We start from the raw sequence: 26528 nt of genomic DNA, 5'->3' as shown, positions 1-26528 counted from the left end.
TTGATCACTATCCCTGTAACCACTGCAGTAGGAAATCAACGGCGTGTTGTTATTAGTTAAACGTTATTCTTAATTAGTTATTAATAGACATTATTTAGTACATTGTGTCTATTAATACAAATAATCAAAACTGACTGAAAGTTTACTGCTATTTTTAAATGATAGTCCCATTCTGAAAAGGGACTAAAAAATTCAAGCCAGGATTCCTTCAGAAGGTCCTTTGTACTTCACGGACATCTTCTTCCATATCAAAGGCACTGAAAAATCAAATTCTGCTCCTTCATTAGCACCTCTATTACCTCTATGCATGAATGGAGTTTCCCTAAATCTGAACTGGAAACAAGTTTGTAGCTGAAGTGGGAGGATAAAGAAACAAGTTCACTTCATTCAGGCAAGTCCAAAACTGGTAAAAATGTGTTTCCTACAATCACTCAGTAAAACGCTTCTGATTTTTTTGTGTACACCGTCTGGGATTAAAGGAAGTTGCATATGAACATTTTTTAAGGTAGAACCACAATGTAAAAGTGTTCCTGGTAGCATTTGTGATGTCAGTGCAACTTCTGCAGTGTGCTGAGGCTTTAGTAATTTCTAGAATGTCATTATTTTGCATTTTATCTATAGAAAACATTTCATTCAACCTCTTTTTCATCCCACTGGACCTTCATGTTTACTTCTCCTCTGCCTACATGTAATGGTTAGCATTTAAACTATGCTTCCAATCTTCAAAGATCTCTAAAACATCTAACTAAAAAGATCAAATAATTATAAAGGTTTTTTTTAAATCCAGTCTCTGAAATCACAAAGAAGCAAAAGTCCTGAGATATCTCCCAAGATCTTTGTGGTCTCTGATAATACACTCAGAAAAATGAAAAATTATTTCCTGTAGGCACTGTGCTGGAAAAGGAATGCCATTATTATTAGCTCCAGCTTCCCACTGCAGTTCAGCTTTAGCTAAAAAGGCATTCCTTACACTGGTTAATGTTTGCTTTAGAGCATCTCCCTGTAAAAACTGGGTCAGTGGCTTCAAAACATCAAAGTTCATGGCAAGGCAAATCCAAAGAAAGTATTTTGAGAATTTTTTTCATTAAGTATTCATCTTTTGCAATAATGTCCAGTTCCTTGATGCAATGGTTTAAAAACAGGAAAAATAGCTGCAAATATGCAACACTTGAAGAGTAAGGGCAAAAGAAAAAGTGGTGTTCGGGTTCATACATATGCATATAAATGAACATCATTGCTTCACTAATGGGAATACGGTATTGAATTGCTATGTTTGAGATTCCTATCTGGAATTATACTTCAAGTTACAATTGTAATGTTATCAAGGAAATACTTCTAAAATTACATGTAGAAACATGGTTTAAGGAATTTTATGTATCTAGAAGGAGTGGGAAATTTTGGCAGGTAATCAGCACTGTGCATATGCAATATATATTATGACTTCCTGTAACATAAACGACACTTATTTTCCAGTATTGACAACTTCAGCAGCAAGGTTGGCATGAATCTCTCTAAGTGGCAGAACCTCTGCACACTGCTTAAAGAAAAGACAATTTTAGTGCATATTTGGTAAAGTTAAGAAAAAAAAAATATTTCTGCTCTGTTGTAAACAGAAATACTTGCTTTACCCTATCAAAGATCTAAGTAGCTACAGGAAGACACTGCTAGCTTCCTTGCCTGCTGTAAGACATCACTGTCTACATCACATCACCAAATTTAAATGCCATTTAAAACCATTTGTAAAATATACCTTACATTGGGGGTAGGGAGTGGAAAGTATTGTGGGTGTCTAAACCATGTTCACAGGGGATATGACAAGAAATGCAGCCAGTGGTATTGCACTCGCTTGCCGCAGCTCAGCGGAAGCCCTGTTAGAGAAGTGCCAGGGAAGATTCATGCTTGCTCTGAAACAGACCTCTGAAACAGAACTTCATCTGCCACAACATCCGAGCTATAAAAAAAAGGATAAATCAGAGCATTTTAAATTGTACTATCTTTAATTCCTGGCATGGAGTAGTCCTCCCTTGAAAAGACAATGTACAGCCAACAGTACGGAGGTCAAAGAAAGTATAACTGAAGTCTAAGTCACTGTACATACACTTGCTCTCAAGCAAAAAGAAGTTAAAACAACAATATGGAGACTGCCGGTGAAAATGGTCCACAGTGACATAACAACCAAAACAGTGTTTTACGTGTATTTCTGTCTAGAAGGTAGAGATGAAACACATATGCAAATGCATATAGCAGTCTCATAACCCTACACGTGGTAAGATTTTTTTATACTTATTCAGAAAGTTGCACATCTAGATGTATATATACACATCCACTATTTTTTACCCCTCTAATTTTCAGAGTTATATCAACATATTTGGCAGACACCATGCTAGACAACAATACATATTTTGGCAGCGAAAGACAGGATACAGATCCTGGTAATCTGTAATCAGATGCTCTCCTGTGGTTAAATGGGGTTACTGCGAATTAAAAGTAAGAGAAACTCATGTCTGATGTTTTTCCTCTGAATTCATGCATTTCAAAAGCAGCAACAGCCAGCAAGTAATAAACGTTTTTGGATGAGTACCGTACGCTTAAAGAAGAATCACGCTCCCCACAACATGGAATTGCGAACGAAACAATGTGAAAGAGGGTGATTCTAAAAACCTGGTGGTTCCCGAAGAGAACGGGCAGATCCCACTTACCTCACCAGCGCTGTGGCTGCGCTGTCTGGTTAAGTGCTGCCGATGGACTAACGCACTAGTGGGCCTGCTGCTCTGCAAGGGAAGCCGGGGGTCTATGAACGTGGTGGTGCGGGAATTGTGGTCAACAAAGAAAGCCTACAGAAGGAGAAAGAAGTTTTTTTTTTTTTTTTTTTTCAAATATAAATATGTTTGAGTTTAATGGCTAGTCAGGATCCAGGTTTCATTTGCTGATGTGAGGCTTTGGGAAAATCCTCCTCACATTACTGTGGCTTGCACTTCCCTGAGGCAGAAGCAGCACGACAGCTTTCCATCTCACTGAAAAGATGAATTCTTTAATGCCTTCCTTCATTCACATCAATAAAGCCCTTTGAAATTCTCATCTGACAAGCACCAGAAGAAGGAAGCTTTATTATGATTGTCAAGAAGAGAAGACTTAAATGTTTAATAAAAGTAATCCTGGTGTATTCTCCCTTTTAGTTCCTTATAAGCATCTAAAAAGATGTCATTATGTGGCAAAACCGTTCCCTTTTGTGAACTATTTACCATCTAATTATGAACACATTTGGGTGTATGTATGTCAAGTGTATGATTGCATCCTGTGATGAACTATGATTACAGGCCAAGAGGCATTTTTACCATCCTCTTGACACAACTATTTCAAGTTTGTTAACCTTTAAAAAAAAAAAACAAACTAAACCAAACAAAACCCCAAACCAAACAAACAAAAAACCCCAAACCAATTAAAAAAAAAAAAGAACACAAAAAGAAAGGTGAGCCAGGGACACAAAGATGATGGCAATGAAAGCTTTTAAACCAGGCAGCTGGTAAGAACTACTACATATTGGCCCATCAGCCATTTGCTGAAAGCAAGGTCACAGGACCGTGTGTCCTAGAAAATGAAAACTTCCTATAATTCTGCCCAATTTGAACTAAAAAGGTTTCTAAGCCCTGAAATTTAAACTTTTCCCAGTGGCAGTGTTGCACTTGGAAACCAACGCTGTTCTATTTCAACACACTTTGTTTTTTTCAGTCACAATCCTGGAAACATGCAGAAGTGGCAAAAAAAGATCCTGGTTTTTAGCAGGAGAGTTACAGGAAAGTGACATCTGGTTTGAGGAATCAAAGAATCTGGACCAGCAGAGAGGAGGTTGGGGACTGCGGGAGCCATTTCTCTGTTTGGATACCAGTGAGGTACTTCAACCACAGTTTCATAAACAATTTAGTCCTGTGGTGTCAGCAAAAGAAACATTCTCATCTTCCCTCATCCTGACCACTTGCTGCATCCCTTGCGTACCCTTCCTGCCTTCTGCTGGCACAAGTGTTTGTGTAGCCACACAGTGAACCCAGCTGGGGAGCTGGTCCAGGCTAAAATTACTCTTTTTGTCCCTCTAACCTCGGTGAGCCCACCAGGGACGAGAGGAGAGCAGAACTGGCTCTTTTGGCAGCAATGCTACCTTATAGTACTCATGCAATCACTGTTTGAGACTGCAAGGTATAGCCAGACCTGAAAAAATGCAATTCTTCTGACTGCTATGAAGGTAGGTAGACAAACCAGTGTGTTGTGCTGTACAGCAACTAAATACCATCATTGTGGCAGGAGAAAACATTCATACTTCCATTTCCCAAGGAAGGAGAAGCATATGGAGGGGCACCAAAGTTGCAAAACCTTAGAAACACTCCAGAAGAAGGCAGCAAGCCTTCTGCAGCCCCAACAGGGATCCCCTGCACCTGTAACCTGTGCCTACAAGCAAGGAATCACATTACCCCACATTAAGGAAGAACTCTGTTTTGATCACCTGACATACTTGCAGATATACAATTGAAACTGACTCTTACACAGTTCAGAAACTATGAAGTGTATTCAATAAATCAAATTTTAATTGCAACACCTGCGCCTAATGCAGGACTTGTTCACCTTGACAAATAATGTCACCTGCAAGGCAAGTATACAGATTAGGGAATATGAAACCAGTGGGAAAGCAGAATGAAAGCCACTCTGAAATTTCAGTTTTGGGCCTGGAAAATGACTGGAAAAGGCTGCTGGAACATATCCAGGCTTTCTGAAAATTTTGCTCCCAAATAATAGGTTTATTTCACTTATTAGCAAGTGGTTAGTATAGAGTTTTTTGATGTCCCTCTACTGTTTTGTCTAGTCTGGTCTATGTGTATTTGTAAGATGTGAAGAACTTTAATTGAAACAAAAGTTGATTGCAGTAAGTCAACATTATACTGTTAAATCACTTTGAAGAAAAAAACGTACTGACTCAATATAGGAGAAAGCACTACCCAGAGTTGTGCTACACAGTTCTTTGAGTTAATGCAGCAATCTAATACTGCATGTAGTGTTCTTTAGCATTACATTTAAATAAACAACTCGGTTTAAATATTAAGTTAAAGACCATCATGTCTTATTAAATATGAATGCTTGCAGGTCAGCTAGTAGCAGCCTACTTTAAAGCATAAATTACTATTTTGAAGCTTCAGTGAAGATAATCATTGGAGCTTCAAGGCTTTGGGCTAATCTGGACATTGGCACACAGCTCAAAACACAGTGGCTCACAGTCTTCATTCAAAAAAATTCCTCTCATAACTCCTGTCTAGTTATAATCCATAAATCTATGATGCTTGAAGAGACTGACATAAGATGGGTAGTGCCAAAACTACATTTAGTCCATTAAACATAGACAGTTGCCCTTCCAATTAAAGTGTATGAAGCTTGCTAAAGTACCTTTCCTTCCTACTGAAAACATTACTAACCAATTACAATGGATTCCTTCATTGTAGAAAGAAAAAAAAAAAGGAAACAAACAAAAAAAAAAGCCCTACAATAATTTATTATGCACTTGCACACCTTGCAGAGATCTAATTAAGAAGTATATACATTTGCATCTGGCTTTAAAATACGAACATATGCTTACACATATTGCACAAATGCAGCGGGGTGCTTATCTGTATATACATGTGTGTATTCTACATTGCTGCATACAAAGCCATCAGGCTGAGTTCAGCTCAGGGACCAAGCCAGCCTGTATGATGCTTCCTGCTACCACTTTTTCCAATGGTCTTCTGCCTCCCTGTGGTCAGTGACCAAAGAAGGTTCATCTGTAATGCCCATCAGAAACTATATCCTAATTATGTCAGACCTTTTAGGGAGAACTGCATGCCAAACCAATTTTATCTTCTGTAAGGGATACACGGAAGGGTCAAAGAGGAGTGGGCAACTGGGCTTTGCTGTGCAGCCTTGAAGGAAGTTCAAAGGTAGGAAGTTCCCAGATGACCCTGGAAGACAGCCTGCAATAAGGACAAGCAACCAGGACCACACTGACTGGGGAATAAAAACTCTACTACTCAGCACTGCACAAGGGTCAGAACGGTCACTGTGTCCTGTCAGCAAGAGCACCAAGCCTCTTACTATGATATACTTGGAAAAATAAAGACAAACTTTGTCTCAGCAGGGAAGAGTAGCCAGGGAAAGGAAATGTAATTATATATTGTGGCATGGCTAATTTCTACTTGCTTCTCTTTAGCTTTATGCTTTAATAAAGGCAGGTCCAGTTTCGGTTTGGTCTCATCAAGCACTGGTGTCACCATCTACTGGCCATAATCTCTCTTTGAGTGCTGAATAAGCTTTTCTACTGGCCACAAGTGCCACTTGTGACAAAGGCAATTCAACATAATGAAAATTAACAATACTGAGCCTAATTCAAAGAGAAGAAATCCCAGCAGGGATTTATTCAGTGCTTCTTGTTGCTTAAGGTTGTGGTAAGCATCACAGTTACCAAATACCAGACCAGAAATCCAAAGGTCTAATTCTCTCTATGAAGAATTAAAATTATGGCCTATTAAAGTCAATTGAAAATTTCTGTATTTTTCAGGAAAAAACTGGCCGCTGAAGAACAGAACAGAAAAAGAATTACTTAAAACATAAAAGAATGAGGGAGGCAAAGAACAAGGTTAGTGTAATTGCACATTCCTAATTGTGTTTCTAACGAAAAAAACAGAGTGCTTTCCAGAGTTAATAAACTCAAGGAGGAAACAACCCTCAAGCACTTCTTCTACCCTTCAGTTTAGAATCTGCCTGTAATCTTTTCAAGCATCAAGATCATTATTTATATGGACACTCACAGCTAACCGTACCAAGACTGATAAACGTAAGAACCAAGAAACTTAATATGCCTATAGTCCTAATTAGGACTTCTCATATGAACTGATAGTCTTATCATTTCCTCACATGCCTATCACAATCTATTTTTAACCCTCCTATCTTCTGCAAAGAATATTTAGATAGTGAGGATACACTAGCTTAAGCTAGATTAAAATTACATTACTATTATTAAAATGTCTGTGATTTTAAAATATTTTGTTAGAAATTGAAAAGCGATACCTTTTTTGAAAAGCAGTAAGACTTGCAACTATTCAAGAACCCTATTAATAAAGCTTACTACACACAATTTCTTTCCTGTTACCCAATACATAATCTGGGGGTGATGGAGTCATCACCCCCAGAGCTATTCCAGTCTTAAGTGAATCCATTTTAGCTCAGAACTGATGAACACTGGATCTACTTAGCTTTTGGGTAGAGGATTCACCTAGGAAAATGGTTAGCTAGTAAAGAAAAAAAGTGCAAATAATGCACACTAATGAATCCCACTCAAGATTTGACATTGAAGAAAGAAAAAAAAAAAGCCCCAAGGAAAAGTTTGACAGTTAAACAAGAAAAAAACAAACATTAAGACAAATGGTTCAACAATAACAACTAAATAAAATTCAGCAGATAAAAGTAACTTTGCATCTAATTTACTATGAGCACACAGGCAGAACTCCAGAGAACTTCACTGAACTGCCTATATTTTACACAGTATATAATTTTTTTCAAAGGATGTTTTAAAAATCCAAGGGAATCTACACAACTTATTTCATTGAAAAAAGGCTACAGAATTTCTAGTAATTTTCCTTGCACACCTTTTAGGTCTGGAAAACGATATTCACTTATGCTCTTGTTAAGAGCAACTGGGTCCTGACATTGCAAGATCCAACACCAAGCACTCAATGGAGCCACATGCACGTTACCGTTACCTTGCCCTGATGGTCGTGTTTCATCTCCCAACCTCTCGGCAGCTCCAGCTGTTTGTTAGCAAACATGTTGAGGAAGCCCACCAAGTCACGGTTATGCTGGTAGCGCTCAAAATGGTGGGTGTCCCGCCGGACTTTGGTGATCATGTGCTTCAAACACGTGTTATTTGTAAACATGCGGTAGGCACTCTGAAAAACAGATAACAAAAGGAAGTATTTTTAAAAGGTAAAATTTCTTCTTACTACAAAAGACAACATTTCCACTACAAATAAGTAATCTGATCATCTATAAAATCTTTAAAATTATCTCCAACTAAGCCACAACAGTATGAAAAAAATGGTCCTCTTTCCAAGGTTTTGAGATTAGTGTTTGATGCTTCTCATTTTGCTTGATGTATACAAAATTTTTTAACTGACTCACTTCAGCAAAATGTGAAATATATTACAGGTTCCATTTACCACACTTGCACCTGGAACTGTGAAGAATCCTGTAACATTAAAAATTGCTTTAGAAGTAGACAATGTCATATAAACTTTCTAATTTCTGGAATAATGAGTCAAATGAAGCCATAGAATACAGCAATAAAGTTGGTAAGGTTTTCTGCAGGACAGAGATATATAAGCTCGTAGAACGTGTCACAAATTTACCTAAATATTGTTTCCACCTATTGATTTTTCAAAAATACTCTCTCATTGCATGTCCATGTGTAATTTATGTAATAAAATTATGTCAAGCTTTAAACTAGGCTGGCCACTAAGCAAATGATAGATACTTTCTGTAAACCCCTCTCCCTTCCCAGAAAAGGAACAGAGAGGGAATAAGCGAGAGAGACTTATGGGTAGAAAAAAAAACCCCAAACACCTTTAATGAAATATTAACAATAAAAAAGGAAATATATTAATAAGAAAATAATGAAATATATTCAATTGTATTAAAAAAATAGTATCGAGTTCCCAGGATGATGATCACGTCACTGGCAGGGACTGGAAAAATCCCAGACTGGACTCCGCAATAGATGGGAAGTGCATTCAGGAACACACGGATCAGGATCAAAGGCAGAAAAACAGAGAGAGTATTCCTTGGATGCTGGCCATTGAAGCAAAGAGGGTTGACCCCTTTGATCCTTCAAGGTTTTACACTGAGCACGATGCAGAGAGGATGGAACATCCTGCTGGTCAGTTTTGGGTAACCTGTCCTGTGTTCTCCTCCCTACAGGTATGACCCCTCTACGCTTTTCCGCTTCTGGCCCTCCAACACGGAACATCACAAAGTTAGCTGACCTTGGTTGTTATAGCAATAAGTACAAGCAAGTGCTTCTCTGCATACCATTCCTTGGTATTAACTACAAACATCAGATGTTATCTGCTAGAAGCAAAAACTGTCTGAAAAACACGCCACTACCTTTAGAGAGCTCATTCAGGTACAAGAGACATAACTGAAAAGTAAAATTACTGAAAAGGAAAACTGGTTTTGCTCTATCTCAAATCAGGACAAATGGTGAATAAGAGAGTGAAAGAAAAGCACTGAGGAATAGCAAAAGCTTTAAATATATAAAAGAAGCAAATAAACAGTTAACATCCTTCCCTCCAAAAAAAACCCAGCCAACCAGAAACCAAGTCTTTCTCTTGGGATTAGCAACAGACAGAAGCCGAGACATGGGTTCTGCTATTGCACTGTACTGTTGCCTAAAATCACTCTGCGCCCCTACCCCTCCACTCTCTGGCCAGAGGTCTTGTTTTCCTCTGTCCTATTTCCTATATTCAAGGTCAACCTACACAAGCTAAGCAGAATCATTCAAATACAGAGCATACGGATGTATCAAAACCAAAACTAACACTTTAAAATTTAAAAAAACACTGAATTATTAACTAGTGTGCTTTCAGAAAATAGAGTATTCATTCCATTACTTCTGTTTACACGATGCATCCCGTTACACAAAGGAAAAGAAACATTGAAAAAACCTCTATGTAATAAGCAGCACTGAAGAACATGAAAACAGAAAAGAAAAATACATATTAACATGTGTTTTTGTTCAGTGTGACCTCTAATGTATTTTGATATAACCAGGCAATCCGGCAGGGAAGAAATCATCCCATAAGCAGCAAAGTGATCTTAAAAAATAAGCACCATTTTCAGTCTCAGAATTGTCTCTCGCCCTCTGCAACATACAGTAAGAAAGCTATTGCTTCAATAAACAAATGAGTTTTGTATCGCAAGATAGATGAAGACTTGAGTGAAAAATAAAAACTGTAGAAGTTTTAATGCCAATTTGGATAACTCCGATAGCCCACCAATTGCAAGGAATGAAGGTGTGTTTGAATTTATCCAGCCTCCCTACATATTACCAATATTTCAGCATCAAACACTGAGCAGTGCCTTTGTACACAAGACAACTACATTTGTAAGCACATATCTATGAAAGTCTTTCAGGTGTAGATGCTATACTTACAGGGTTAGAATGCAGCACTGTAAAGAACTCTGGGCTGATAAGGAATTTCACAGGGGGAGACTGGAGCAATAAAGTAAGTCTGGATCTGGAGGTAGAGTGAGGCAGCACATTCTCTCTTCGAAAATCTAACAGCAAAGTGAATGAAAAGACTTCCAGTAATAATCATTACCAAAACATCACTGCAAACAACTATATCGATTTTAATTACAGAAGCAAGAAAAGCACTAGGTATACAATTATTTCAGATTTATTAAGTATTCTCCACAGAATTGTACCTGAATTTCTTCTAACACAGCAATGAAGTTCCTGAAAATATCACAATTTTAGTTTAGTAACTTTTACTTGCTACTTTTGATGAAAAATCATTTTAAAAAATTGCCCAATTATTTGGGTTACCAAACATGCCTGTGTATAAGATGCAAGATCCCTGTGGCAAGCCCACATTGCTACACTGTAACTGTATGCAGATAAGTTATTTTTTAAATGCTAACTAATGGATAATAGAAGTCATTGTACACTTAAAAATGTTTCACTACTCCTTTTAAAAAAATAAAAATTAAAAAAATCACTGTCATTAACACAGCCACAACCCTGATACAGTATTTAAACAGCTTATATAAGTAAGAAACAGGTTGTCAAGGAAGTATCTTTCAAGTTTCCACTTTCAGTAAACATTTGGGTCTTCTCCTAGCAACTGTAGAAGTGCACTGACTTTTCAACAGTACCAGGAACTGAAAATATATTGTGAGTGGTATTTGCTACAATATTTAAAACTGTTCCCCCCAATTATCTTTGAAAATCAACAGGACATTTGGATGCATATTTTAATATAAATGAAAAATTGCAAATTCAAATTGGTTCTGCAGTGATTTTACTCTAAAATGCATGCCATCTTCTGCATTTCAGACTTTCATTCTTTGACATATTGCACTACTCACACACTTCCCCATGAAATCATAGAATCATAGATGAACATTATTCACATAGAACACACCTACCATGGATATAAAAGAACAATAACCCACAGGCAGAGAAAGGAAAAGAGAAGCAGTGAATGAGACTCTAAACTGAGGAAAAAGTGAAAAAATTAAAAAAGAGGAGGAAAAGAACAAAGACAGTAAAATTCTAAATATGGATGGGTAAACATTACTGAATAAAGGGATGGGGAAAATAAAGACGTTAATTCTAAGCAGTAGAGGAAACCATAAAATAGAAATAAAGGAAAAATAAATGAACAAGGGGAGTTTTAGAGATGCTTCTTGAACAACAGACCTGAAGCCCTCCCACCTGAGGCACGTCTATGGAGCGGCAGCAGTGCAGCATAAAGCCCCCTGAATCAATGCCTGAACACTTGGGCTGGGAGTGTCTTCCAGGCACACACTGGGGTTGCATGTCAACTCTGGTACAAAACCCGGGTGTACTTCTCACACCCTGGAAGATGCTGTGACATGCTTCAGATGTCACAGGTCTGCTATCATAGTCTGGGTAATCTGGAAACCAGAATGTGTCACCAGGTGGGTTTTTTCTTGCAGCTTAGAGTCTTATGAATTTGGTTTATGGAAAGCTTATTCAGCTGAACTTGCTGATTAGGAGTTAGCCTGAATTTGCTTTAAACCGACTTGTTTACAGAAAAACCATCTAACTGCACATGCACAAAGATAGAAAAGGAAAAAGCAGAAGAAAAAAGAATATAAAGGGAGAACATGGCTAAATCACAAGCTCTACAATGACTTGAAACTCAAGAAAGGTTAGTATTGCTTGGGTATTAGATTAATTTAGGAAAGAGTATTATAATAGAATATCAATAGCATCTGGAGACAAAGCCAAAGCACAGAATAACACACAACTAACACAAGGGACTGGATGGATAAAAAACTAAATTTACAAATGTATTAGTAAATTAGTAGTAGGAAGATGACCAAGGAGATCGCTGCTTAGTGAGAAGAAAAACTAGAAATGATGCTTGGAGATCATGAAAAAAAAGATCTTTCCTTCTGTCTTCCTTCAAAAGGATTACACCAACTAGACAGCCAGAAACTAAAAACTTTCTTCTTGGGCTAGAAAAGGGTTAAGAGCAGGTTAAAGTCTGTGGTGCAAATCAGAGCTTTTCAAAGCCCTTGGGCTTGATACTTGAACATGCTTAGGAAACTAGATGAAGCAATCTCTGAGACATTGGTGATTATTTCAGAGGTATGAAGAAGTTCTCAGAAGAAAAGAAAAGGCATAAATTTTATATCCATTTTTAAGAATAGGTAAAAAAAGAATGAAGGAAACTATAGATGAGTTGACGTATTTTCTATTCTCAGACACATGAACTTAAAGCAATGAGAAGACAGCGAGGTGGAGAAACATAAATAATCAGGATTTCTGAAGAATGAATCATAGCAAACTAGTGAAGTTATTTTCTACTACTTTAGTGGTATAAAGGCCACATATTTTGACGCTAATAAGGCCTTTAATACTGTTTACATTACACTCTCAGGATCATTTTGGTTGAGAAAATTACCTGAAACAGACGAAAGCACCCGGAAAGGGGTATGCAGCAGTTTGCAAAGATGAACTGAAGAAAAGTTATGATTTATGTCAAGCAAAAAGAGTACACCAAGTAATATTTCACTGAGATCTGTCTGGGTCGGGTCCTATTCATTATTTGTATTAATGATTGGATAGGGAGGACAGAATTTTCTCCAACTAGGAGATGCTGCAGTACTTGAAGAGCAGAATGGACAACACTCAAAACCATAGTGACACATTAGAAAGGTGCAAAGACCTGTGTGCAGGTAGGGATAATCAACTGTACAAACACCAGATGAAAAATGGACATCCATGCCAAAGATCTGCACACAAGGATCTGGACCTGATTTTAGTAGATCAAAGACTGAAGACTAGTGGCTAGTGTCAAACTATCAGGAAAAAAAAAAAATTATACAGAAATGAGAAATGTATAAGGAGTGTTGTACAGAAGACATGTGTCATTTCCACAGTCTCTTCAGTACAGCAGTCTCACAGCTTCATTTATTTTCTGAAATATTCCTCAGGAGCTGCAGACCAACTCAGACAATCCTGAGTAGGCCAACCAAGACAATCCTGAGTTGGCCAACAAAGTAACTGGAGACCTAAAAACACAAGCCACAAGGAAAGACAGAAAAGACTACAAAGTAATGATTTAAGAATACGTTGAGAAATTATATGAGCAGATCTACATAAGCTACAGAATGTCCATTAACTGGAGAACATGTTTTAGGAACACATGAGATGATAGCATTTGCCAAGCATGGTTTAGGTACAGCTCACCCAAACTATCTTCAGCATGGAGATAAAGTCGATGACTGCCCAAAGTCCCTTCTAGTCCTATATTCTACTACTTCAAAATATTTCCAACCCAGACCACACATTTTATGCTTTTTCACTGCAGATGTCCTGCCTATACTTTTACCCAGTCAGGTACTGACAGCAAAATGGTCTGAATCTCACATTCATCTCTTCAGCGTATTGAACAGGCTGAGCCGTAATCCTCAAAAACTAGACAGCAATGAAAACATTGTTTCATTTTCACCCAGACTTTTAGGGGCAGAAGTTAGGTTCTACCTTATGTCACTCTCATTAAATCAATGATGAGATGAGTGCTCCCTTTTGTAAGGGGGGGGAAAAAAAACAAATCTTTTTTTTTTAACCTGCATTAGAATGGTGAAAGTCGGTTTCCTCTCCAGCTCCATCCACAGCATTTGTATGCTCTTCAGGCCTGTCGTTAGTCATTGTTCTTCGGATGCTCTGGTACCTAGGGTTAGGAAACTGGACTTTATATATAGTACATGGTAACTATGACCCAATTCTGGCTCCAAGGGGGCTTGCCATGAAGGCTAGTATACACTGACCTCTAATTTCTGCATTAATAGCCTTTTGAATTTCTGGAAACCATTATCAGATTGTTTTTTTTTAAGCCATATAGCTTATGAACAGAGGTGGAATACAAAAGTCCTAGAAGCTCACATGCAAATTAAAAGGGACAGCCACATAAAAATAAACACATATGGCCAGCTGCAGTACCAGCTGTCAACCTGTCTTCATACTCAGTCTTAAAATGGTCAATGCAGTTTTGCAAACACACAATTCACAAACAACAAGGGTAATCCTTACCGGCGATTCAGCTGTTCCATTTGCTGTATGGAATTTGACCTCTGGAGAATCTGTGGGGCTGGGGGGGCTGTGGGTCGCTGCCATGTTGTTGTCCTGTTCACATGGTCCACATAAAAAATCCGTCCATGGCTGTCAATTCGAGCCTCCCAGTCTAAGTAACAATAAAATACTGTGAACTCTGGAGGTCATAGGGTTTATTTCTCTCTTTATTTTAGCTCTGTCACTTTTGCAACTGAATCTACTGTTCCATGTCTCTATTTCTCTTTTACAGGATGACTTCAGCACAGAACTTTCGTTCTGAAGGGTTAAGAGACACAGCTTTTCTCTGTTTTATCCCACAAATCAAATTCCCCATTAAGTTTCTGTGGAATCCGTATCTAATAATTTATACTTCTTTCTGTATTCTATTTCCCACTAACTGGTAATTGTCCCAGGGGAAAAAAAGAAAAAAAGAAATTATGGGGATACTTAGTCTAATTCTCTTGGACTGAAGTAATTTAAGATCCTATCTCTGGGTGTTATTTCCAGTGCAAAAGGCCAATGGATAAGTACCAAAAACTTTGCAAAGCTTGACACCCACTGTTGTTTTTCCTCAGCTAGTAGTAACAGTAATAAAACAGATCCCAGTACTCTTTCTGGGTTGACATGTACCTACGTTAAAGTTAAGCAGACCTGCCTGAGAAGACAGACAATTCTAACAATGAAACTCCTTCACATACTAAATGCATGTCCCAGAACTGCCCATTCTGCAAATAAAGCGAATTCAACTTCTGGTGTAAGCAGTAACTATAACACTGTCCACCGGTTTTACAAAACAAGCTACAGACAATGTTAGAAGTTTAGGCCATGGAGACACACTTGGTGAGCAGAGATGAAGGTGCTGGAACCTTGCCCTGACCACATCTCTCTTACTAGTTTCTCCTGAGCATTGTCTGCATCTCAACACCTAGGCCTTAATCAAAAGCTTTTTAGGGTGGTAACACTGTCTGTCTAATAACTGGTTATAAAATGAGCAAGATACCAAAACACTGATCATAGCTGGGGGCCATGTAACAAGAAAAAAAAATTAAGACATTTTATTTACAGAAACAGACATGTCTGGTTCTTGGGGCACTAGCAATGGCAGAAAATGTGCAAACCATTTAGCATGTCAGTTGAAAAACAGTCTGAGAGCTCAGAAGGTTTCTAAAGGAGATGCTCTATATTGCCAGTCTAGGTGGAAACATCAGTCACTGCAGTAACATTTTAGAAACTACTGGCGAGCAACCAATCCTATATGAATGCCGCTCCACAAGGAAAGTGGGCAGAAAAATGTCTTGACAGCAGAGAAGAACTGAATTCTACTGTAAGGTATTTAATACTGACAGTTTTAAAACCTCAGGCTTTGTTACTGTAAGCGCACTATGACTTCTGTCAACTCTTGGAGGCAGTCAAGTGGCTCTCTGAATTACACTGTAGGGCCTGAGCTGACTCACCAAGAGGGAGGAAAGGCAGGTTTTGAGACAAACTCACTGTGTCATCTCCACACGACAGCTGTGTGTTTTAGCTGGCCACAATGCAAATTACTCTTCTATCTTTATGATGCACAATCAAAACAGCCTATTAGTGCTTAAAGCATTTCTAGTGTGAACAAGAGCTATGTTGGAAAGTAAGCTCAAAGGAAAAAAAAATATAAAAAGGCAGCACAATAGATAGGAATATAAAGAGAACCATTTAAGGGCCAAATTTCAGTTCCGGGAGAAAAAAAATCAAAATTTTATATTATACTGTAAATTTAAAATACAAGTTTAAAAATAAAGAAAATTGCATCAAAATAAAGCTTATGGTGTAATCACTGTATTTGCTACTCAAAGCATAAGACATTTGAAAGTTTTTTTAAAAACTCATTTATGTCTCAAAAAAGCAAACATTTCAACCTTCTCTGAAAAATGTTTCCATTTTTTAAAAAGAAAGAAATGATTGAAACAGATGTTGCTGTGCAAAGGTCTATTTCAAAAAATAGTCTTTTCTGATTAAATAAAAATACTCAAAAGTTGAAACCAGAGGTTGTAAACAGAAATACCCAACCATGTAAGTATACCAGGAAGGACAGAATTGTTCATACGGTAGAAAAAAATGCAAAACAGTTTAAATTTGTTAATTCATTCTTCTGATTAAAGAATTAAAGATTAAAGCCTAAACCACTGTATAATAGTTGAAATTTTTCTTGTGGTAATTATACGTCCAATTCTGACACACAAATACACAAGTTTAAGCACTTGGGCAATGGCTTCTAAAGTAAAGCACTTGCACCAGTATCGCTATATACAAGGATATCGTCCATTAATCAAATGTGTTACAAATACCTTAGCTTGCTGAATTGCAAAATTGTAATTCATCAAGGTTGTGTGGTCAAGGAATGTAGAAATCGGAGTGTGATGTTGCATGTTATAGGTAGAAATACTAGATAAATATTTCAATTCTTATTGTTGTTCTTTAACTTAACCTACACACAACTGAAAGAAATGGACCTATTTTTCTTTCTTAGTTTCAGATTCTGGTGAAATAACAAATAGAATACAACCCAAAATACAAAGAAATTACAGTTTATAACTCAAAATCATATTCTAAATGTTTTCTATAATTTTCACTCTCAAAATATTAAAACTGTTACATATCTGGAAGTAGAGCTTTGGAAGAGAAAAGCTGGATCTAGACAACAATTAATATTTAAGATTTTATTCACATTAGTAAATGAATGATCTACATGAAGATTGCATTGGGCTTTGATTGTAAAGGGGCAGTGTGTATATGCATGCCCACGCATCAATCTCTAAAAACCCAGCAAATGTCACGAATGTTAGAAATCCACACCGCCAAACCTTCTTCATTAACATTCCAACAGTTTTCCCAAGTAGTTATTGTAGCGTATAGCTTGCTTCTGAAACACAAGAAGCAATCTATGTGTAAACCATGACACTATAAAAGCTGTCTCTATGCATTTCTCATTTATGACACTGATCTGAGTATTTCCTGTAACGTTCTTTGTCTTTTTCAGTATGAAAAGTGATAAAAATGCAACTGAATTATGTGTCTCCCAGGCATAATTTTGTAAAAACTAGGAATGGCCTATTGAGGTGGCAGTTAATTAACTTTATGATCTGCATGCAGGACTAGTTTGTTATATGTGCTGATTACACCAGAAACAGCAGGGAACAAAACCTTCTCATCACTCAGGGTTTCCAATATATAGTTATATCTGTGATCTGCTATCGGGCTCCTTCCAGTTACCCTCTCCGATTACACAGCAATCACAGTCCCATTCCATACTACAAAATAAGGATCTATTAATTTTATACTAAATATCTGAATTTCTGACTCCTTTAAAGTAATACAGCTTTGCCAGAGACTTCAGCGGGTCCCAATTTGACTTCTTTTTTTGTTTGTTTGTTTTAAAGTAATTTTAGCAGATTAGCTGTGTATCTTTTTACTTTGCCCTTCCTTTAAGTATCTAATACCTCATAGATTTTCACCACCCCAAGTTTAAGCAAGTGAATCAGTCCAACAATTGGGAGCAATGTATTTTTCATATGTACAGAAATTACAATTTATCTGTCAATTTAGGCTCACCTAACTGTTGCTTAACACCCAGGTTTATTTTAATTCAAACAGTCTTCATGCTGCCTCAAAAAATGCAAGGAAAACACAGCTAACGTTCACATAATCTGCAGAGATTAAAGGTGTTATGTATTTCTTTGTAAATCAGCACCGTACAAGCAGCATTCAGAGATTTCAGAGGGCTTGACATCTTTCTCTCCAAGCATATCACCTCACCTCCCCACCCATGTGCACTGCAAACTGAAAAGGCAGCACCGTGCCTTCCTGATTCTCCGCAAGTGTCACGTGGCAAGTGTGTATGCACCAGGTATAATTACCATAACACATCCGCATAGTTTGCAGACTGAGCACAACGCCTTTTACAAAACAGCACTAGACTTAATCATCGTCACTCCTCACTTGGAACGTCTCAGCTGCTCATTTTCAGTTCTCACATTTAAAAACGAAATGCAATGAGATCTCAGTTATGAGACCGAGGCAGGCTATCCCCCAATTAAAGTATGAAGAACCTCACTTGGTGGTAGAGCCTCATCCACTCTCTGGTAGCGGCTAACATCCTGACGTACCGAAGGCAGCGACCTCAAGGGCTGATGGCCATTGGCTTGAGAACCTGCAATCAAAATGCCCACAAATTATTTTTTCAGTCAATGCTTGGAAACCCTAGAGATGCCTCTAAAGTGAACAAAACATGCTAAAGCTTCTGCAGAACTATGATATTTTAGGATATATCTAATATTCATCTATTTTTGGGTGGCAAAGTAAGTTATGTCTACAGTTCTGGGTAAGTGATTTCTCTGAGATGCGCTACAGCCTTGGTCCTGAGAATGTCACTTCTTGGGACATGCTGCATCCACCTGTGACCAGCAGGATCCAGGGCACACAAACAACAGCCTGTGCCTGAGCCATATCCCAGCAAGGGACAAGGACAAAACTCCACCTGGCCACCACAGAAACCTGCTGTAAGACTGGGAGGTGAAACTGTCCATTGACCTTCCTTGCTGCAGCCACACTGATCTGCCAAACCTGGTACCTAGTAAAAAGAGAGTCCCAAATGTCTAGAAAATTATGCTAAAAAACACATATTGACAGTATTTGAAACAAATACCAAGATTATTCTTTCCAAATCAAAGAGCTGTTTATGAAGAGAAGAAATTCATAGATCACAAAACTTTTGAACTGCTATGAAAAGGATGCATTCAGAAATCCAGTCTGATTGCACTAGATCCAATTCAATCCCTGAAGAAATTAAACAGCTAATCCATTGTGAAATGTGCTTGAAACAATCCATTAGGGACACATTTCTACTTTTATTGATTTAGAGAGACAAAATTCTCAACTACTAAAACCATTTTACAAGTGGTAAGACTTTTATAGTGAGTAACACATTCCTCTCCTCCCATGGTTCCAGCTGTGCTAGAACTTGTCTGCACAGATAAGGGACCGGGAAAGGGAAGATAAACAGCCTGAAGTGTGACTAAAAAATTACTTTTTTTTTTTTCCAAAATTTTCTTTCTTTTGAGTATCCTTATCCTTATTTTTTTAATGTTAACGTATGTGTATATTTTCTTCCCCCCCCACGCCAAAGAAAACTGAAGTGTGACTAAAAAATTACTTTTTTTTTCCACATTTTCTTTCTTTTGATTATCCTTATTTTTTTAACGTTAACATATGTGTATATTTTCTTTCCCCTATAAACACGCCAAAGAAAATACCCAAACATAAATGCTAGTTTGCATTTCATAGTTCTGTGATTATGTCCCCCTATCAACATTTTGATTAGCAAGCAGGGTAACACTGTGGGATCCTTTCCTCCTCTTCATTCTCCTTCTCACTAGTCTCTCAAGAATTAAAACATATCCAGTTTCAAAATAAACATATCTTAGATATTTCAGTTTTGATTTTTTGTTAAATCAAAAACCCCAATGAAGTAGGGAATAAATCTCAAAAAGAACAACAACAAAAAATCTTGCGAGATAACAAAATTGAAAAACTAAGACCTTTATTTTCAGATGTTAATTTTTAAATAATTGTTACTGACTGCAGAAAGGTCACTTCCAAAAGTGCCTCCTGCAGTTGTTACCTCCAGTAGCTCCTTCAACCTGTGCTGTCGCACCCTCACAAGCTGCTTGGGCCCCTTCCGTTTCTTCGTCCTGAGACTGGCTATTGGCAGCCGCTGCCTGCAGGCTGCTTCTTCTTTGCCAGATTTCTTCTGCTTCCTCTTGGTCTTGCAATTCACCTGCCTCAGCCTCCTGTACTTCCTCCTGAGGTAACTGTACCGCAGGTAAAGAACCAGAAGTACTTGGAGCATCCTGCGTTTCAGCACCTGGCTCAATTCTAGTTCCATCAGTGGCAGAAGCTCCCTCTTCCTCCTCTTGAGAAGAAAAGGCTGGAGTTTCAGGAAACCTGGAACTTTCCAAAGAACATCGCATTTCAACTGAGGAACGTCGCACAGTTGCACTTTCGTTGCAAGAGCTGTCTGCCCCTTCCATGTCACTCTCCCCTTCTGGTCGGGTACTAGCCTCACTGACGCTTTCTGTGCGAGCAGGGTCACTCTGCTCGGTTTCTGATGACATCTGGGAAGGTTCAGACCCTTGATCAATGGATTCTGTTTCACTAACACCCCTTCTGCTCCCAGCAGCAGCATCAGCAGCATCAGCAGCTCCAGCATCTGCACTACCAGGAGGCTGCTCTGCCTCCTGAGCAGCACACAATTCACTGTCAGCCTGGTCTGCTGGTGCTTCGCTTTGAGAAGCTTGCAGGCTTTCACCTTCTGCTAACTGTGAGGGTGGAAGCTCTGGGAGAGTCTCTTGCTGGTCATCAGTTGATGGCAAAGGAGCCTCAGAGGTCGAAACGTTTTCATTCTCTGCAGGCCCTTGCATTACCTGATCTGATGAATAACTTAAACCATTTCTTTCAACGTTTCTCGTAGCACCATTAAGCATTACTAAACCACCATCATCTTCCAAGGAAGATGGAAAACCCAGATCTTGATGTAGCTCATGCTCCTCTTCATCTGAGTCAATGTGAAGCATAGCATTAAGTCTTGTGTCAGTAGGGAAGCTACTCCTCAGTTTTGGGGAGGCTCCACGTGGGCGCTCACCACAGGCAGACGTTCCAGGTCTGGGATGATTATTGTGTTCTATTGCATCCAGATAGTCATTTAGTGAGTCCTGACGACCTCTGATAGGTGATGATCTTGAAGCACCAGAGGTCAAGTCATCCTGGTCTGTTTCCAGAGTCGTACTAGTCCTTAAAGGGTGTCTTAGGATTGCTTCTCCAGAAGACTCCTCAAGGACTGGACCATTGGAACACACTGTGGATGTATCATGATGTCCTGCTGGCATGTCCTCATCATCAGAGGGGCTCCCCAAGTCTCCATTCACAGAGTTCACTCCTAGCAAAGTACCAACTGTTTCTGGTGAAGCATCTGCAGAGACACAAAGATTGTACGTGAAACGCAACACAGCAACAGACAGTTCGTTCTACTTTCTCTGCATCACAGAAGTGATATAAAAATACACATCTTCCAAGATGTCTGCTTATTTCAATCAGACAACTAAGGGAAGAAAACACAATTAAAGCAATAGAAGCATCTACAGCGTTGTAACAGCAGTTACAGAATTTTCTCTATATAAGTCTATACTAATTTGTAGGATACAGAAAATTTAACGGGGAGTAAGTATGATTTTAAGAGACTCCCACTTTGCTTTGAAAAGACAGAGCACTGCCAAGCATCTTACCAAGCTGTCAGTAAAACCAGCCTTACAACCAAGGAACCAGTTCTCTACAGCATCTCTCTCATATCCAAAATTAGGATTTATCCAAAGCAAGTCACCGACCCACTTAGTGGCATGCAAACCAGCACCTGAGATCACATGAGGAATCACCAATTGTGTACAGATATTAAATTCAATATACAAAGTTTATTTTGAGTTAATTTATAGGACTTTCCACTGTAAAGAATGGGGATCTACTTAAGTAAAGTTCAAGGATATGAAGTAATATTTACTTATTACTTAAGTAACGTTCTAGGATACATATAGAAGGGAAATGAAAACAACCCATCTCGTTTGAGAGATGGGATGGTAACTCCCACCATGGACCTTAAACAGGCAGAGCGCTGAATAATCCAGCTGTAACTAACTGTACACATCTGCAAGGAACTTAACAGTGAATCAGTGAACTAAAGTGCCTGACAACAAACTGGACTGAAGACAGAAGCATTTTTTTTAACGGTGACAGAGCAAAAACATTCATGAGATACAGGACTACATGGCTATAAAAAAGGCAAGAAGGTTATATCAAGTTAAAAGACAGAGCAATATCTCACTACCTAAGAGATTATACTAAGCCTAGTGAGGGAGAATCTGAGGTCATGAACATGTAAATAGACATATATGTCTATTTACGAACCAGGTTCTGCTGGTTGCCTTCAGAACAAGAAAAACGAAATAAAAGAATTGCCTATTAGAAGCATGCGTTCTCATAAACATAACAGATATTCTTGGTTCTAAGCAGGACAGTGTCCTGTAAAAGGGGACAGGACAGAGTGATCTGCATGCACACTAGCAGGGGAGGAGAGTGAAGGTGGAATCTTCCTTGGAACTGCCTCTCAGCCAAAGGTGTTACAGAGTGAAGAGAAACAATTAATTCAATTATCCTATCTATCCCATAAAGTAAGAGTCATAAGCAGATCAATTTAAAAATCTATCTAACAAAACAGGAAAACAATATGATAAGTGCTGGTGTTTTGGAATTCTCATCTCTAAAGCAGTACGTGACATACCTAAACTTTGAAACCCAACAGAAAAAAAAAATAAATTTACAACAGAGGCACTGTACACAAATGAGAAAGCTCATTATCACAGAAAATCCTACAAATAGAAATACATATAAACTCTCTCCATACAACTACCTGGGGATCCAGATCATTGATAAATTCTCACCTTCGTGAACAGAAGATGCAATTTCCACTTTGAATTGGAGATATCCACTTACATGATCAGCTGGGAGCCTTCTGCCAAGATTATAGCTGACAATCTGGTCTCTGCAAAAACAAAAATATTGGGGTTTTTAAATAATTTTTACTCATTTTATTTTTCCAGTATTTTCTAAGAGAGACTTTTATCAGGTAAGAGCATGACAGCATGCAATTTCTGTTAGAATCTTAAAATCAGCCACATACTCTGGCTTGTACAGAAAAGCACAAATACCAACAACGGTGTAAAATACCTTTATTTAACTGATAAAGCAGCCTAAAAAGCAATTTTTGATCATTTCCAAATACAGATTGCGTCCCAGCAATTCTTATACATCCCTAAATCTCTTCTTAAGTCCTAAAGAAATAAAATTGCAAAGGATCCCCTTTCCCCTAGCCTCATCCTTCCCCAAAGCCAACATATGTTTTATAATTAACAAAACCTTTCATTTTTTGAAACCTTCTGCCCCCTTGTGGTTTTTATTATATACAAAATTCCCAGATAAGTTTCTTCACATTTTCTCATTCAATAAAGCACTTCTGCATTCCTATTTAGAAGGGCTATTAATGCTTGGATTAAACTTCAAATACGTTCTTAAGGGTTATCGAATTCAGTGGGACTCAGATTTGATTAAGCACTTGTATCAGCTTGAGACATCAGATCAGATCCCAGGCTGTACATTCTTATTCGGCACAGCCAGAACTCACAGCCCCAGGTCCCCCCCCACCTCCCTCCAGCCCTCCTTCTCCCCGTCCCCTCATCCCCCTGAAGGGATGGGGGACAGCTGGAAGGAGAGGAGGGGGCTGCTGAAGACCTCCATAGGAAATTATTGCTATTCATACAAATAAATTTATACCTCTCCCTTACTGGAAGTGCTCCTACTGCAATATGAGTGACAGACTACAACGAATCCAAGGTCATTACTGAAATAAACTCCAGCAGTTTGCATCCAAACTTTTAGCAAAAAAAGTCCTGAATGAACAACGTAAGGCAAAACAGCCTCCCCACATTACTCTATTGGCCACAGTATATTGAATTATTATAGCAGTGTCTCCAGATCTGTCACAGATTCATCGCTCTGTACTCCAATTACAATTCTCGGCTGGACTTGGGGTGTCCTCAGAAGATTGCCATTTGAGGTTTCCACAGTTTTACATAAGGTTTACATTACTCGAGGCCTTCTGAGACTAGGGACAGCCAAGACATGAGTAATGTCTGCTCTGTATTCAGTTGAATCAATACTAGATGATTCTCATGCTCATTTATCATATTTTCCATGAAATTTAAAGCCACTTGGCCATTTTGTTACGCAAACTTGTGAGCTGTGCCGACAGCTAAAAGCCAGGAAGAATTTTGGTGCAGTCTGTCTAAAAATGGCTGGTTCTGGACTTTACCTTTTAATTCATTAATACTCATCATTAATACAGGGAAGGGCAAGTTAAGCATATGGTGTACTGTTAAGTTCTTGGACTTTTTTCATGTAATTTTTCAAGTTCACTCAGGATAGGATTTTAATTGTCCTTGACATCACCAAAGCGAAAAAGAAGAAAGTGAAGATGTTTTACTTGCTTGACCAAAAACAAAATAAAAAAGAACTAGCAGTTGATTGTACGTTTGGTACATTCCTACTTCATGTCTACATTAACCACTCCTTTCCTCTGCAAAGCTTCTGATGAACTGTTGTCTTTACAATGTCTACTAAAAAGGAACTCTGACAACTGACTGGCACGCAAAAACTGTAAATGGACAAATAACTTACAGATAAAGAGGTAAAAAATAGCCGCAAGATTGATTTAATGTCAGTTCTAACTGCAGCATGGCAAAAATCAAACGGAGTACTTACCTACATTCTTGCTACACATTTATTATATAGCCCTTCCTTTCAAAAAATGATTTGATATATCAAATATACAGAACTGAAGTATGGAGAAGAAAACATGAAATGTCTTCCAGAATACTGGTTGGAAAAAACATAGGCAAGAACTGATAAACATAGCAAATGGGTAATTTGCAAACTTCACAGCACTAGAAATCCCAGAGCAGAAAAACATTTGGGGATTTAGCATGGAACTGAACACCCTGAACTAAGTTTTGAAACCAGTCTGTAACATGGTGCTATGTTTGAGTCCCTAGCAGTGTGCAAATTTATTAGAAAAAGCTGCTTGCTCAACTCATCACAATTTTTGGAAACTCAAAGATGAAGCACTTCTTAGAAAACTTAGATTGTATATACTCCTGAACTGCTCTTGGATACCACTATAAAACAAATGGGCAGGATTTTGTTGGTTTAGTTTTTTGTTTGTTTGTTTTAAATAAATTCTGTATCAGAAGACATCATCAAAATTTTAAGCTCCTCTTACAATTTTATTCTTACTTTACTTACCAGTGTAACCACCCCCTTTGGAAACTTAAAGCTGAAAACTGTTTTCAAATTGAATTTGATTTTCTCCATTTATGCAACTTGTTACTTTGATGGGAATATCTGTGAAAAAGGAGGCCAGTGGTTTATATCCTGATTTTTGTGCTAACGCATGATGATACTGCCATGCTGCTACAATTTCAGGGAAGAATATATGCATTTTATTTCACCATCATTCCTCATAATTCCTTCATCCAGTGGCCTTTTAAACTGAATGGAGACATATCAACTTTAGCAGACTCTGAGTTAGGTCCTATACAAAACATACTTGGATAATTCAGTTCCTCCCATTGTCTTTCAAGGAATTATTTTTTCTAATTTGTCAAATATAGCCTATAAATGTAAAAAGATACACTCTACAATTACTGCTCTGTCTTAAATATAAAATTATACTTTTGCACACACTGCTGCATCACTTGCAGACCTCCAGACATTTGCTTCACACCTGGAATGTATCACAGTGCCCAATGACAAAGTCTCAGGCTCTTCTCAGTGCACGTGGCTGTATGAAGGCCTCACTGGATCACCCACTTGACTATACTATGGACCCCTCCAGTAACTACCATGAAGTATAAAACATCTTAGAAGTTTCTAAGTGACTTGCCATCTTTATACCATAACAATTAGCTATCAAAAAATGAACCGAATTTTTTTTTAAGTAGCACAACAGGTGAATTTTGAGTCCCATCGGTGCACCATTCATAGCAAAAGGCAATTTTAATTCCGTAGTACCACCAGCACTCTGAAAAATAATGAGTCACAGACTTGTAGTTCTGGCCAATTAGCTGAACAGATATTAAATAGCTCATTATTAAACTGACAATTAAAAATACTTGAACTCTAAAAGAAGTGAGGCAATAAAATCTGCTTCTTCTAAAAAATTTGCACACAATGATGTAGTATTGTGATAACGCTTTGCTTCTTGACTGACTAGCCAGAGGGTAGTATGTTCTGCAAAAGTAGCATTTTTTGTGTACAGAAATTAAGCTGAAAACAAATTATAGACACACATATACACAAATATGGGTACATGCATGCAGAACAGGGTTAGAAAGACTGACACCTTCCAGACAGGCAACAAGGCTATTAAAATTCCTACTACATTTCTTACTACAAATACAGTAGAAATTTGCAGGTCTATACCAGTAAGCCAGACAGGCTGCTTTGCACCAGT

General features: G+C 38.1%; 1 protein-coding gene across 2 annotated transcripts in view; it reads right to left on the bottom strand.

Annotated features, from left to right (window-relative positions):
- HECW2 (HECT, C2 and WW domain containing E3 ubiquitin protein ligase 2) overlaps positions 1 to 26528 on the bottom strand; it is a 113023-nt gene that overhangs the window by 32827 nt on the left and 53668 nt on the right. For both annotated transcript variants that reach the window (XM_014954567.1, XM_014954568.1), the window contains 8 exons: positions 22903 to 23003; positions 20037 to 21383; positions 18471 to 18566; positions 14360 to 14510; positions 13897 to 14000; positions 10223 to 10347; positions 7776 to 7961; positions 2700 to 2834 (listed from right to left, as the gene is read on the bottom strand). In XM_014954567.1, coding sequence (XP_014810053.1) covers positions 2700 to 2834; positions 7776 to 7961; positions 10223 to 10347; positions 13897 to 14000; positions 14360 to 14510; positions 18471 to 18566; positions 20037 to 21383; positions 22903 to 23003 — 2245 coding nt within the window. The remainder of the gene's footprint in view (positions 1 to 2699; positions 2835 to 7775; positions 7962 to 10222; positions 10348 to 13896; positions 14001 to 14359; positions 14511 to 18470; positions 18567 to 20036; positions 21384 to 22902; positions 23004 to 26528) is intronic.

The sequence above is a fragment of the Calidris pugnax genome, unplaced genomic scaffold (assembly GCF_001431845.1).
Source record: "Calidris pugnax isolate Ruff unplaced genomic scaffold, ASM143184v1 scaffold103, whole genome shotgun sequence".
NCBI lineage: Eukaryota > Metazoa > Chordata > Aves > Charadriiformes > Scolopacidae > Calidris > Calidris pugnax.
Note: the sequence above shows the minus strand (reverse complement) of the source record. Positions and strands in the feature narration are given on the sequence as shown.